This window comes from Ceratina calcarata, unplaced genomic scaffold (assembly GCF_001652005.2).
Source record: "Ceratina calcarata isolate Rehan_Ccalc_2016 unplaced genomic scaffold, ASM165200v1 scaffold275, whole genome shotgun sequence".
Lineage (NCBI taxonomy): Eukaryota > Metazoa > Arthropoda > Insecta > Hymenoptera > Apidae > Ceratina > Ceratina calcarata.
In genome coordinates this window covers 224,848-236,121 of record NW_017149744.1, presented here as the reverse complement: position 1 = coordinate 236,121, position 11,274 = coordinate 224,848, and the positions used below count along the sequence as shown (strand labels likewise).

At 35.8% G+C, this 11,274-nt stretch overlaps 1 protein-coding gene across 1 annotated transcript in view; it reads left to right on the top strand.

The window, feature by feature from the left end:
- Positions 1-365: 365 nt before the first annotated feature.
- The window catches only part of LOC108623561 (calcitonin gene-related peptide type 1 receptor-like), a 16,073-nt gene continuing 5,164 nt past the window's right edge, over positions 366-11,274 (top strand). The window contains exons 1-10 of the mRNA XM_018022140.2: positions 366-392; positions 881-905; positions 996-1,102; positions 6,596-6,687; positions 7,141-7,267; positions 8,245-8,471; positions 9,598-9,768; positions 10,042-10,165; positions 10,277-10,318; positions 10,702-10,785. Coding sequence (XP_017877629.1) covers positions 366-392; positions 881-905; positions 996-1,102; positions 6,596-6,687; positions 7,141-7,267; positions 8,245-8,471; positions 9,598-9,768; positions 10,042-10,165; positions 10,277-10,318; positions 10,702-10,785 — 1,026 coding nt within the window. The remainder of the gene's footprint in view (positions 393-880; positions 906-995; positions 1,103-6,595; positions 6,688-7,140; positions 7,268-8,244; positions 8,472-9,597; positions 9,769-10,041; positions 10,166-10,276; positions 10,319-10,701; positions 10,786-11,274) is intronic.

Sequence of the window (11,274 nt, the reverse complement as noted above, 5' to 3'; positions counted from 1 at the left end):
ACGTGATCTACGATGATACGGTGTTCCGATATTCGCCCGCAGTCCTCTATTTTCCAGCTTGCTACTCTTTATTAGAGGAATGAAAAAAGGATGGCACCGAACGCTTCGCACAATTCCTTTTTTCTTTCTCCAAATTGTTTTTCAGGCTCCCAAAAACATTGAACCATTGTTACTACTGCGTAAACCAAATTCTATTCACAACAGGAATTGAAATATTTTTCATAATTTCAATTTGAAGTTATTTCTCTTTCTTTCTGTCTTTACTATATTTTATTTATTTATTTATTTATTTCATTATTGCAGTAAAGCGTTAGTCGGCTTCCTTGTATGGTTTCAAACGTTGTTATATTTTGTCTTGATAAAAGATGCATAATATCGAAGAGATTCATGAGGTAAGTAAACTTGTTTGAAATCTGGCCATTTCGACCTCTCACGGTTAAACATACATCATGCCCGACCTTAATTTGATTCCCGCTTTGGCTGAAATATCACACTCGAGAAGTGTACAAACGGTGTTCTACAACTTCGGCGAGAACTTCCATAAAATTTTCATGAGGAATTACGCATCGGTGAGCAACTGGACTGTTAGAACGTGTCATTCCCGACGCGTAATTTGGTTTCTGCCTCGTGCCGAGATATATCGTTCTTGGAACGGGCCACCCACGCCACGTATCAAGCACAACTTCCTCTGACCAAGAGAAAATTATTTCACTGGCACGAACGCTCTCGCTATTACTTCTCAGCCTCGAGACAACGAGATCTATATACCTTGTTTTCGACTAGATTTTATGTGAGGAATTATCCCTTTGCCGATTGTACTACGATTTTGCAGCACCCTATATATTACTTAAGTCTACTTGTATGTGCATCTGTTTATTAGCTTGTAAACGATAGACCATCGATAGGCAATTTATATTTAAAATGTTTGTTTAATATGACATGAATTTTGATTATGTATTGGAAAATTGTTTAAGGAAAGTCGTTTTCTGTTTCAGTGAAAGCACACAAATATTGCAACTGGAACGGTACCTGGTTTCGGCATCCGGAGTCTAATCGAGTCTGGACTAATTACACGACTTGTATTAACTTACAAGATCTCAGCGTAAGTGAATTTAATATATGATTTTTACTAAATTGAATTACTAAATTGAACAAGATATCAAATTGTACACTACTAGAAAAAATTATGGCATTATGGAAGTGTCGAGAATTGGCCAAGTTTGACCAACAAATTACGGTCCAGCTGTATGCAATATCCATTACAGGATTCTTATAATATTCCTCATAATCCAAAATTAAACCTGTTAGTAGAATTGTTTATCACGTACGTTAACGAAAAAATAGCGGTCTTTGTAAAAATGCATAATTTTCAGAAAAAATCTTCTTTACCAGAAATGTCGTAAAATCCAATACTGTGTAGTAAATTCCTACTAGATAAACGAATATTCACATAATTACAAACGTAATATGTGTAAAGTCAAATTTCAACAATTATATTATATATATAAAAATGGATGTTTGTGTATATATATATATATATATATGTATATAAATTCCACATTTTCGTGATGAAACGTACCGATCAATTGTTTCTGACAAATGAATTTCACTCTGATCAAGAATTATTAGCTGTTAATGGACCGATAAAGAGGTGCGATAGCGTGTCATAAATACTATCGCGAAATTGCATCGTTTCCTGAATAGCGGCAGGTGAATGCCAGCCGGGAAACGCATAGGATTATTCATCTGATAGTAATGTGATTTGAATGAGGGAGTAAGGCCGAGGATCAAGGGTGATGACAATGGAAAGGTTGAAAGGGAAACGTGCAAGCTTGACAACTGTAATATATGTAATAAACGCTGGAATGAAACACGCGTACAGAGGCTGTCATTGCAGTGCGAAAATGCATGGGTAATAAGTATGCGAAGAGAGAAACAACGAATTTATAAAATAGAGACAAGCTCACCCTTTTTTTTAATCTCCTTCGCATTCAATTTTTCGTCCCCGTGAAATGAGAATAAAGGAAATACGGATTTATGTGCCGTTGATAAAAATTAGTAGCCAACCTGACATTAAAATAATGAGCACGCGCTTTATTTAATTAGCCGGGAAATTAGTATCCTTTGTTATCTTAAATAAGTAACTAGACAGAGAAAGAACGTTCTCTTAGAGCTATTTAAGAATAGAGGAGACAAGAATATTATCATCCTATATTTACGTTTTTTCTTGAATTTTTATTAAGCTGTGTTACATTTTCATTCTCATGCACGTCACGTTTTTTCTTGTTACCATTAGTTATAGTACTATCTGTCTATTGAATCTAATAAATAATCATTAATAAAACCGCAATGCTTTAAAACCATATATGTATGTATGCTTAATAGTCTTATGCCCGGAAACCGAGAGAGACAGAAAGACAGTATGTCCTTTTTAAGCGTTAAATTCAAGTCTTGAAAAATTCAGTGGAACTTCACCGGAATGGTCGGACATCATTAGTATTCCTTATTACTTTAAGAGATTTAAAAAAAGAATGTTCGTTTAGGATAATTGGAAAGTATAAACTGTGAAAATTCTGACTGCAAAAATATTATCATACAGTATTTTTAATATTATAAGAGATTCAATTTAATTCTTAAGATTTTCAGTGGAAAATCGTTAATATGATCAGACATCATTATTATATCTCGTTACCTCAAAAGAAGTCAGTAGATAGCTTAGAAAAAGAATGTTCAATTAGAACAATTTGTAAAAATATTATCATCCGGTATTTTTAATATCACAAGAGATTAAATTTAATTCTTAAGACTTTCAGTGGAAAATCGCCTGTATGGTCAGACGTCCTAGTTCCTTTAAACGTCGTATCAGCTACCAATTTATTTTATTGAACATCCACTCCCATTCATTCTCTGACAATCCTCGTCGCTTCTCTTTCATCCGCGCTTAATACCTCCCACAGTTTTTTCACATTTTCCAATCACTATTGTCTTTATATTACTCGTAAAAGTTGACTTTTACATCCGACGCACGAATTTCCCTTCTCTATAAAAAAGCATCCAGCTTTTTATCGCTCAACAAAACACTCGTTACGTAAAAGAAAAACGATACCCAATCCGATCGATGGATCGGCGTTCTTATTTTTTTCCTTCCAACCCGTTGGCGGCTGATGCCCGGGGGTAATAATTGCGGCACCAAAAGGAAGGGAGGACACCATTTATTTTTCTCTCTCTCTCTTTTTTTATTCGCCCGAGGTATATCGCTTTAGAAAATTTTAATATCCGATTCAAACTGTGGAATTTACGAGCGGCGTGCGCAACGCTGGCATCGGACGCTGAAAATTATAACCGCGATGAAAATAAAACGAGCAACGGCGGGGGTGCAGGTGGATGAATATTGTTTTTAACGAGAACTTCTCGAATACCCCATTGTTCCTTCCTCGCGTTTTTATCAGTACATTTGTGGGATTATTGCTTTCCGCGAAACAGACAACGGGTATTTTTCACTTCCATTTTTTCAGGATCGAATCTGGCCAAACCCCGTTCCTCTCCCCGCCTCCCCCTCCGAACTTTCCATGTTTATGAATAACCGTTCACGCGTCCCGGCGATTTTGCATTTTATTTTGAACCCTTTGATATCTTTCGGATCCGCTTTCCATCGATAAATTTACATGAACATTTTTTAAGACTGTACAAGCGTTTCTACTAAAATATATATCATGCTTTCAAAAAAATTTTTTCACTATTTCTGTATCCGTGCATGGGGAAAATTTTTCATTATTTTTTTATATTCGTGGGACGGGGAAATGTCTTGCGTAGTTTTTCATATGCGGAGAGAAAATATGATATTTTTCATCGTGGAATTTGCAAGAGATAGTGCGATTAAAGTTTATTCATGAAATTGGGGAAAGTTCCCAGGTGAAAAAGTGTATGACATATTCTGCATCGATACATATGTATATAACTGAGTATGTATCCTAGTCTGTGTGCAAAGGAGAGAGAAATAAAGAAGAGGACAGGAAGGAAAGTGGGCAACGGTAAGAGAAACTACACTGGAAAACGCGAGGGAAGGATGGCTGGATGATGACGAACAAGGGGATGAAATAAAAAAAATATTGAAATATATAAGAAATATAAGAGGTATACAGAGAGGGCAGGAGAAAGACGAAAGATAAATCTAGGTACAACGGAGTGTACAAAATATTTAAAAAAAAGGACAAAGTCCGAAATTTTTAGCGAGAAGAATGAAAAGTAAAAACGAGAAACTATTATTATTTTCATTATGATTATAGTGATAAAAAAAGAAAGAGATGTGTGTAACATAGAATATAGGTTATTATATTATAGAATATGAAAATGTGAAGCCGGAAGGTATGAACCAAGAACAAATAATAATAATAATCCTATTCTGTATGAATATAAAAATATGTATATGAAAAAACATAAAAAATATATAGCGTTCATTTTATCTACTGCACATATTTTCGAGATGTTCATATTTAAAGTGAGCTTGAAATTCCGAAGATATAAGAGAAGGGGAAAAGGTTTCAGAGCAACGATATGTAAAGTAGAATCAGCGGTTTATTTAATACCCTCGAGCGAGCAAACTCGCATAAAACAATCGAGGTAAGCCAGTTGTACAAAGGAACCGTTCTGTGTCGAAAGCAACGATGGCCAAAGAAAATTGTGGCAACTCGTAGCGGGAAGAATAAATAAGATAGACGAAGTGAAGCTCGTTCTTAGCAAAAGTGAAGGTCCTTCTGTTTCATGCTGAAAACGCCTCCGTAATTTCTTCCAAGTCGAATAAAAGGTAGTGAGAAGACGAAGCAACAAAACGTTTGCTCAATTAACGTACGGCTGCCACTGCTTTAAATATTCGTCTCGCCTCTCAGGCGCTCTGGTAGGATTTTGCATTTTCATTCAGTCAACTCCCCTGAGATTCTTGCTATTGGATCTTCTGCTGGTAGTCTCTGCTATTAACTTTGAAGAAAATGAGGTCCTCGCGCGGTCCTTTGAGAAATTTCGCATTCGCTGGATGGATGCGTATAGTAATTATTCAAGAGCGAATTTAACGCATAAAATTTTATTATAGACACCTACATTGACCGAACGGTAGGAAATTGATTAAAAATTGCAAGTATTGCGAAAATGAAGCGGAGGATCTGATTTACAGCTAATGGAGAACGAAAAACGATTGTTCTAACAAATATTAGGGTCCGATCGTTGTTTGTTTCGAATGTACGAGGGATGACAGTTACTCCGTTCGGGCAATCGGATTAATGAGAGCCGGAAGTTACGTAGTACTCCCATAGACTTTAGTCGGATGAACTTCGTCAACTTCCGCGGCGTCTAATTGTTGTTTACAGGCCCTTTGCCGCTCGGAAATTCAATTGATCCTCGTCGTTAAGTGCGACGAGCTACTCATACGCTTGTTTCTCACGTTTACCAGCGTTCCCTGCCGATGAATTAACTTGCTTTAATAGAACCTAAAGACTGTGCAACTTTAATCTAATTGATATACAATTTATAGCTTTTCGATAAAACTAAATACATCAGAAAATTCAGCAATATTTTAAACTGTGCAAATGCTCGAATTAGCGTTCAATATAGAACACGTAATGATTCAGTTAGAATGAAAAATATAACAAAAATCTTTATAAGGGATATTTTGTTTAGGATATATTTGAATCATGATATGCTGTTATTTATGTAATGTATGTTCATGCTCTCCAATTCATATAGTATGACTCATACTTACGTGCATATTTTCGTCGCATGTGAACTCGACTTATGATATAATATAAAATTTATGTAAATTTGACATGACTATATTTATCGTTTATATTAAATAAAATTTAATAATATATTATATTTAATAAGATTTAATAATATATTTAATAATCAAGTATATTAAATAAAATTTACTGCAAATTGTTTCGAATTTTTGATAAATTAATTTCTACTTACATCACATAATAATTACAAATGATATGATGAATAGATAACTAAGCTACTACGTGTAGAACCGTTGGATGATTAGGACATCGATTAAATTCCCTTTCAACACGACCAGATTCCCCCTTGGAACATCAAACAGGGTAATAGAGCCACTCCGATCGAATCTCAAAGTAATAGAGCGAATTGAGATCCTCTTATGACGAGAATCACACCGACGCTATATGAAAATCCTTCGAGTGCAGGCATTCACGAATCGGCACTTGTAAGCTAATGAATAATGCATGCATTTGACACATAGTGCGTGTGCTGCATGTAAGGCGAAATTCATCGAAGTTGAACCGTACATCGCAACCCAATTATATGTATTTTATGTTTCACGCGAACTTCGAACTGAGTTTCCCTCCCAATTAATTAAGGAAGTTATTATTTAATTAAATTGCGTTTTGTAATTATGTTAATTTCGTACTTTTATAATAGCATAAGTTGCCTCAATTCATTAACTAATTTAATTAACTAGATTAAAAAAATTAATATTTTACTATTTAATTAGATTATAGAGGAGCAAACAAATTGGTATCATAAAAAATGATACAGAAATTATAAAATAAGACTGCGTTAATAGTAGGATCAATTTTGTTTCCAGTGGCAACAGGGGATTAATGGAATTTACGAGGCTGGATATGCGATATCGTTGGTAGCGTTGCTGCTCTCATTAGGTATTCTCACGTATTTCCGGTGAGTCTATACACATACATTCAAATCAAATCCCTATTCTTCCCGCTTTCCACAAAAAACGCTCCAATTCCGGGATTATAATGTTTTGTACCAATGAAAAAGAAGATAAATTGTTCAAGGAGATTAAACAAAATCTGATGAATTATTTTGCACAAAGTCTCGAAGCAAAGACCGTGAGTTTTGAAATAATAACTTTTAAGGGATATAACAGTTATTAAAGTATTTAAGGAAAAATTGATAGAAAAATTATAGTATAATTATTGAAATAATAATTGTAATAATTAAAAATAAAGTTGAATATGTAACAATAGGAAAGCAAATTGGCATCGAGACAAAGCAAACCGTGTTTGTAACAGCTTTGTTTTCTAAAACTTGAAGCAAAAAAGATTTTTTTTTTTTTAACGAACTATTTCTATTTTTTATTTTTTATTTTCCTCGGTCTCCTGAATTCAGATCCCTGAGATGCGCGAGAATCACTCTTCACATGAACCTGTTCGCATCGTTCGCTGTAAATAACGCCCTGTGGCTGGTGTGGTACAGATGCATCGTCGCCAGCACGGATTTGCTATTGAACAATGGGGTACGTATGTACGTACGTACGTACGTAGTACCTCATTCTCACTTGACTCTTTGCTTAGCTCTCGACCCAGTAACTCACTGAGAATTCACTCTCGGGCCAGTGCATACCGTTTGGGTAATTAAAGGGACGCTGGTTCGAAATTTTCCCATCGACGATTTGATCACGGTCTGCTGTTCAATTATTCTTTCATCAAGTATATCAAACGTAATGACTTGTAAAATCAAATTATAAGAATAACAGTCAGCTTCTTGCATTTCACATAGTTTTTTCTTTAAACAATGTTTATTATATGATTTCGTACAATAGCAATGATATAATGCAGGTAATAATAAACATAAAAAAAGCATTTTACAATTATTATACTAAGAGTGATAATAGCTAATTTGGCATTACGCAAGGTGCTCTCAAGAGCTAACGAATTATAGTTACGTAAAAGTAATAGATTTAATATTAATATATTAATCCACCAGAAGTAGAGATGAGAAAAGATGCATACGTGCATCAAACAGTAATGCTTTAATACCTGCCACTTATTGCTGATTACAAATTTTCTCATGGATGGTTTGATTAGGACCTGCTAGTTGTTCAATTATCCTTTCATTAAGTATGACAAATACAATAGTTTATCAGATCAAGTATGCTTATTATAAATTGAGTTGTGATTATTGAAGTTGATTATGTCCACTTGAGGAGATTGAAATATTCTGTGGTGTACGAATGAAAGAAACAGAGAGCTCATTGTATTTCAAATAATATATTCCTTATTTCAAGTTCTAAATTTTCCTAAAGATGGTTTGATTAGACCTCCTAATTGTTCAATTATCCTTTCATTAAGTGTAAGAAACATAAAATTTTCAGATCGAGTCTGTCTTATCATTATATTCATAGACAATTATGTGCACTCGAAAAAGTTATAATATTCTTTGAAGTAAATCGTTCTGGCGTACGAAAGAAACAAAGAAGTCCATACGTTTCAGATACCGTGTCGCTTGTTGCACATCGTCCTGCACTATTTCCTGCTGACTAATTACGCCTGGATGTTGTGTGAAGGATTTTACCTGCACACGTTGCTCGTTAGCGCTTTCACCAGCGAGCATAAATTAGTAAAGTGGTTGATGGGTCTCGGCTGGCCAGTACCAGCGATCATCGTCATGATTTACGCTTGTTTAAGGGCCACCAGCGATGATCCTACAGATACTGAGCAGTAAGTACAGAACTAATCATCGGATTCTCGTCTAATCAGAAGCGTTCAATATAATAAATTTAAAGAAATCATGATACAGTAAAAGAGCAGAGCAACTTTTTTTTGGGAGAATGTTTTTCGCTTTCTTTACATGAAAAAAATTATTTTGGCTGAACTGAGGATTATTCATTAACCCCTTGAAGAACAATTTATTTTCAGTCAGCACTTGAAAAAGAAGAAAGTTTATGACGAGCTGGACTCGTCATTTCCGTTCAAGGGGTTAATAAATAATAAAACCTGTTCCAAAAAAATTCCCAGAAGATGCATTTTTTTTTTACCTCACGAGTGACCGTAACCCCTTAAGTGAATTAGTTTAAAAAATGATTCAGTTCTAAAAGGTCTCGGCTCAGTTTTGCTCTTATTTTACCTCTTACGGAGAACCATTAATTGTACATTTTATGCACAATTAGCAAACGCTTGCGAACGAGCGCGAAGTCTGATCGAGGAGAGATCGTAATTTCGGAATGCGTTTGACACTTTATGAAAGGAGCACATATGCGCCGAAGGATCAATTGAGTTAACGTCGATTGCTCGAGGCTGCCTCCGAAATCCGTAATGAACAAAGAGAACAGCGCCGGTGCAGATTAATAGGCAGCACAGTATCCATAATACGAGCCGGACCCCTCGAATCGAGCAACGACCTACTTTGCTCCCGGGGATGTCGACTAATAGCTCGGAAAATATGAGAGAGATCTCTCGCTCCGTGACGAACAGACGGCGGTTTCAAGTTCGCGAATTTTTACGAGGAACATCGATGAGTCGGAAGGCAAAACGAACTTTCTCCCTGCCAGGAAATGAAACCATACCGTTTAACTAATTAAAAATTATATTACAATTCGATCCCAGGACTGCGTGTAATGAACCTATTAGACTGCTCGCGACGACGACATGCTGCAAATTTTTGTTTCAAAATCGTGACGCGATAACTTTGTTACGAAGTACTTGTTGTTTAATTCATGAACGTTTCTTCTCGATCGACGCGTTTAATTAAAAGTTTCGGAATTATAGCAGCTGTTGCGCGGAGAACTTTCGTTACGTGTAATAAAAGGTGTTTGTTTCATGAAACTTGCGTCGATTATGTTCTCAGATGTTGGATCAACGAGGGAAACTACATGATCGTGCTGATATACCCGGTCTGCGTGTCCACCCTATTGAACCTACTTTTTCTCTTCAACATCGTCCGAGTCCTGTTGATGAAATTGAGAGCCGGTCCAACGATCGGCACGCAGCCGTCGAGGTCCATGCGTCAAGCATTTCGGTAATTTTTATGACAGAGAGTTGAAGCGTGAACGTATGAAAATCATTGAGTCATATAAAATAACTGGAACGCGAACAGCTGTCAAAAACTGTAAGGTAGAAGAGTAGTGTACAGCTAGTAACAATGATATTGAGCCAGCTATGTGCATGTGTTAGTTTCCCCTAGGGGACAAAATACAAAACGAGTAATAAATTAACGTCTTATTGATCATCAATGTGACGATTAAAAAATTTGCAATCCTGATGGGATGTACATGATTTATGTTCTCTCAAGTGCAACGTTACTTCTTGTACCTCTTTTGGGACTACATTACCTCGTCACCCCGTTCAGACCACCGAAGGATCACCCTTGGGAACAATTCTACGAGGTTCTATCTGCAATAACAGCTTCTTTTCAGGTACGAACGATTTCCTGCAATTGATATTAAAGCGACTTTTTCCACCACTGGTTGGAGCGAACTAACTTTTTATCGAACTGAAGTTATCAATCAAAATAATTTCTTTCGCAGGGACTGTGCGTAGCTATTTTATTCTGTTTTTGCAACGGCGAGGTGAGTACGCAAAATCAATATTATTCGTTTGAGACATATTCGAGATAAAAGGGAAACTTGATGACTTATGTTGATTTTTAATAGTCCCGTCAAATCTAATAACTGTTGAAATTCTAATACTTAGTCGTCGTTTCTATCTAACGGCTCGTACAACCTCAATTATACTGTGTGTCTCGTTCTCGATGATAATCTGCAATATTATCATCTTCGAACGAGACGCTTCATATAATTCTGAAACTTCGCTAAGTTTGATCACATAATTATACTGTGCGTCTAATATTGTAGACTATCGTCTCCGAACGAGACATTTCATATAATTCTGATCATAAATAAGGTTGAGAATGATAAATGTGTTAATTAATGAACATTGCTCTCTTGTCCAGGTAATAGCGCAGTTCAAGAGGAAGTGGGAGGGCACGGCTCTTATGCGAAATCGAGCCAATTCTTGCACGGCCACTACCGTCTCGGTACGGCAAATTCACAAGGCATAGAGCAGTTATACCGTTGCCGTAGAAATGAAAAATATGTAACTGCAATGCCCGCGCGTGTTTTCATGTTTCATCCACATCCCATTTCTCCGTTCTCGCCGTTAGACCAGGGCTGCAGATTTTTTAATTGCACCATTAACAATTAACGACTTTTCTTAACTTTACTCGATGGTTGGATTTTTTAATTAATAATTGAAACTCAATCATTAACTCGAATTTCTTCTAATTTAGGTAATTAAATAATTTTAATTCTTGATTAGTCAAATTTGAAGTCAAGATTAAATGTTAATTGCTAATTGTTGTTCAACTGAATTAAATATTTAATTTGCAGCCCTGCGTTAGACTTCGGATTTAATAGAATTCGTTTTATTTAAATGTACGTACTTGGAAAAATTTGTGCCTAAGAATCCGTAGTCTGATCGTTCATTCCGTTGACTGTGTATGTTTTTTCAGTATACAGACTCCAGC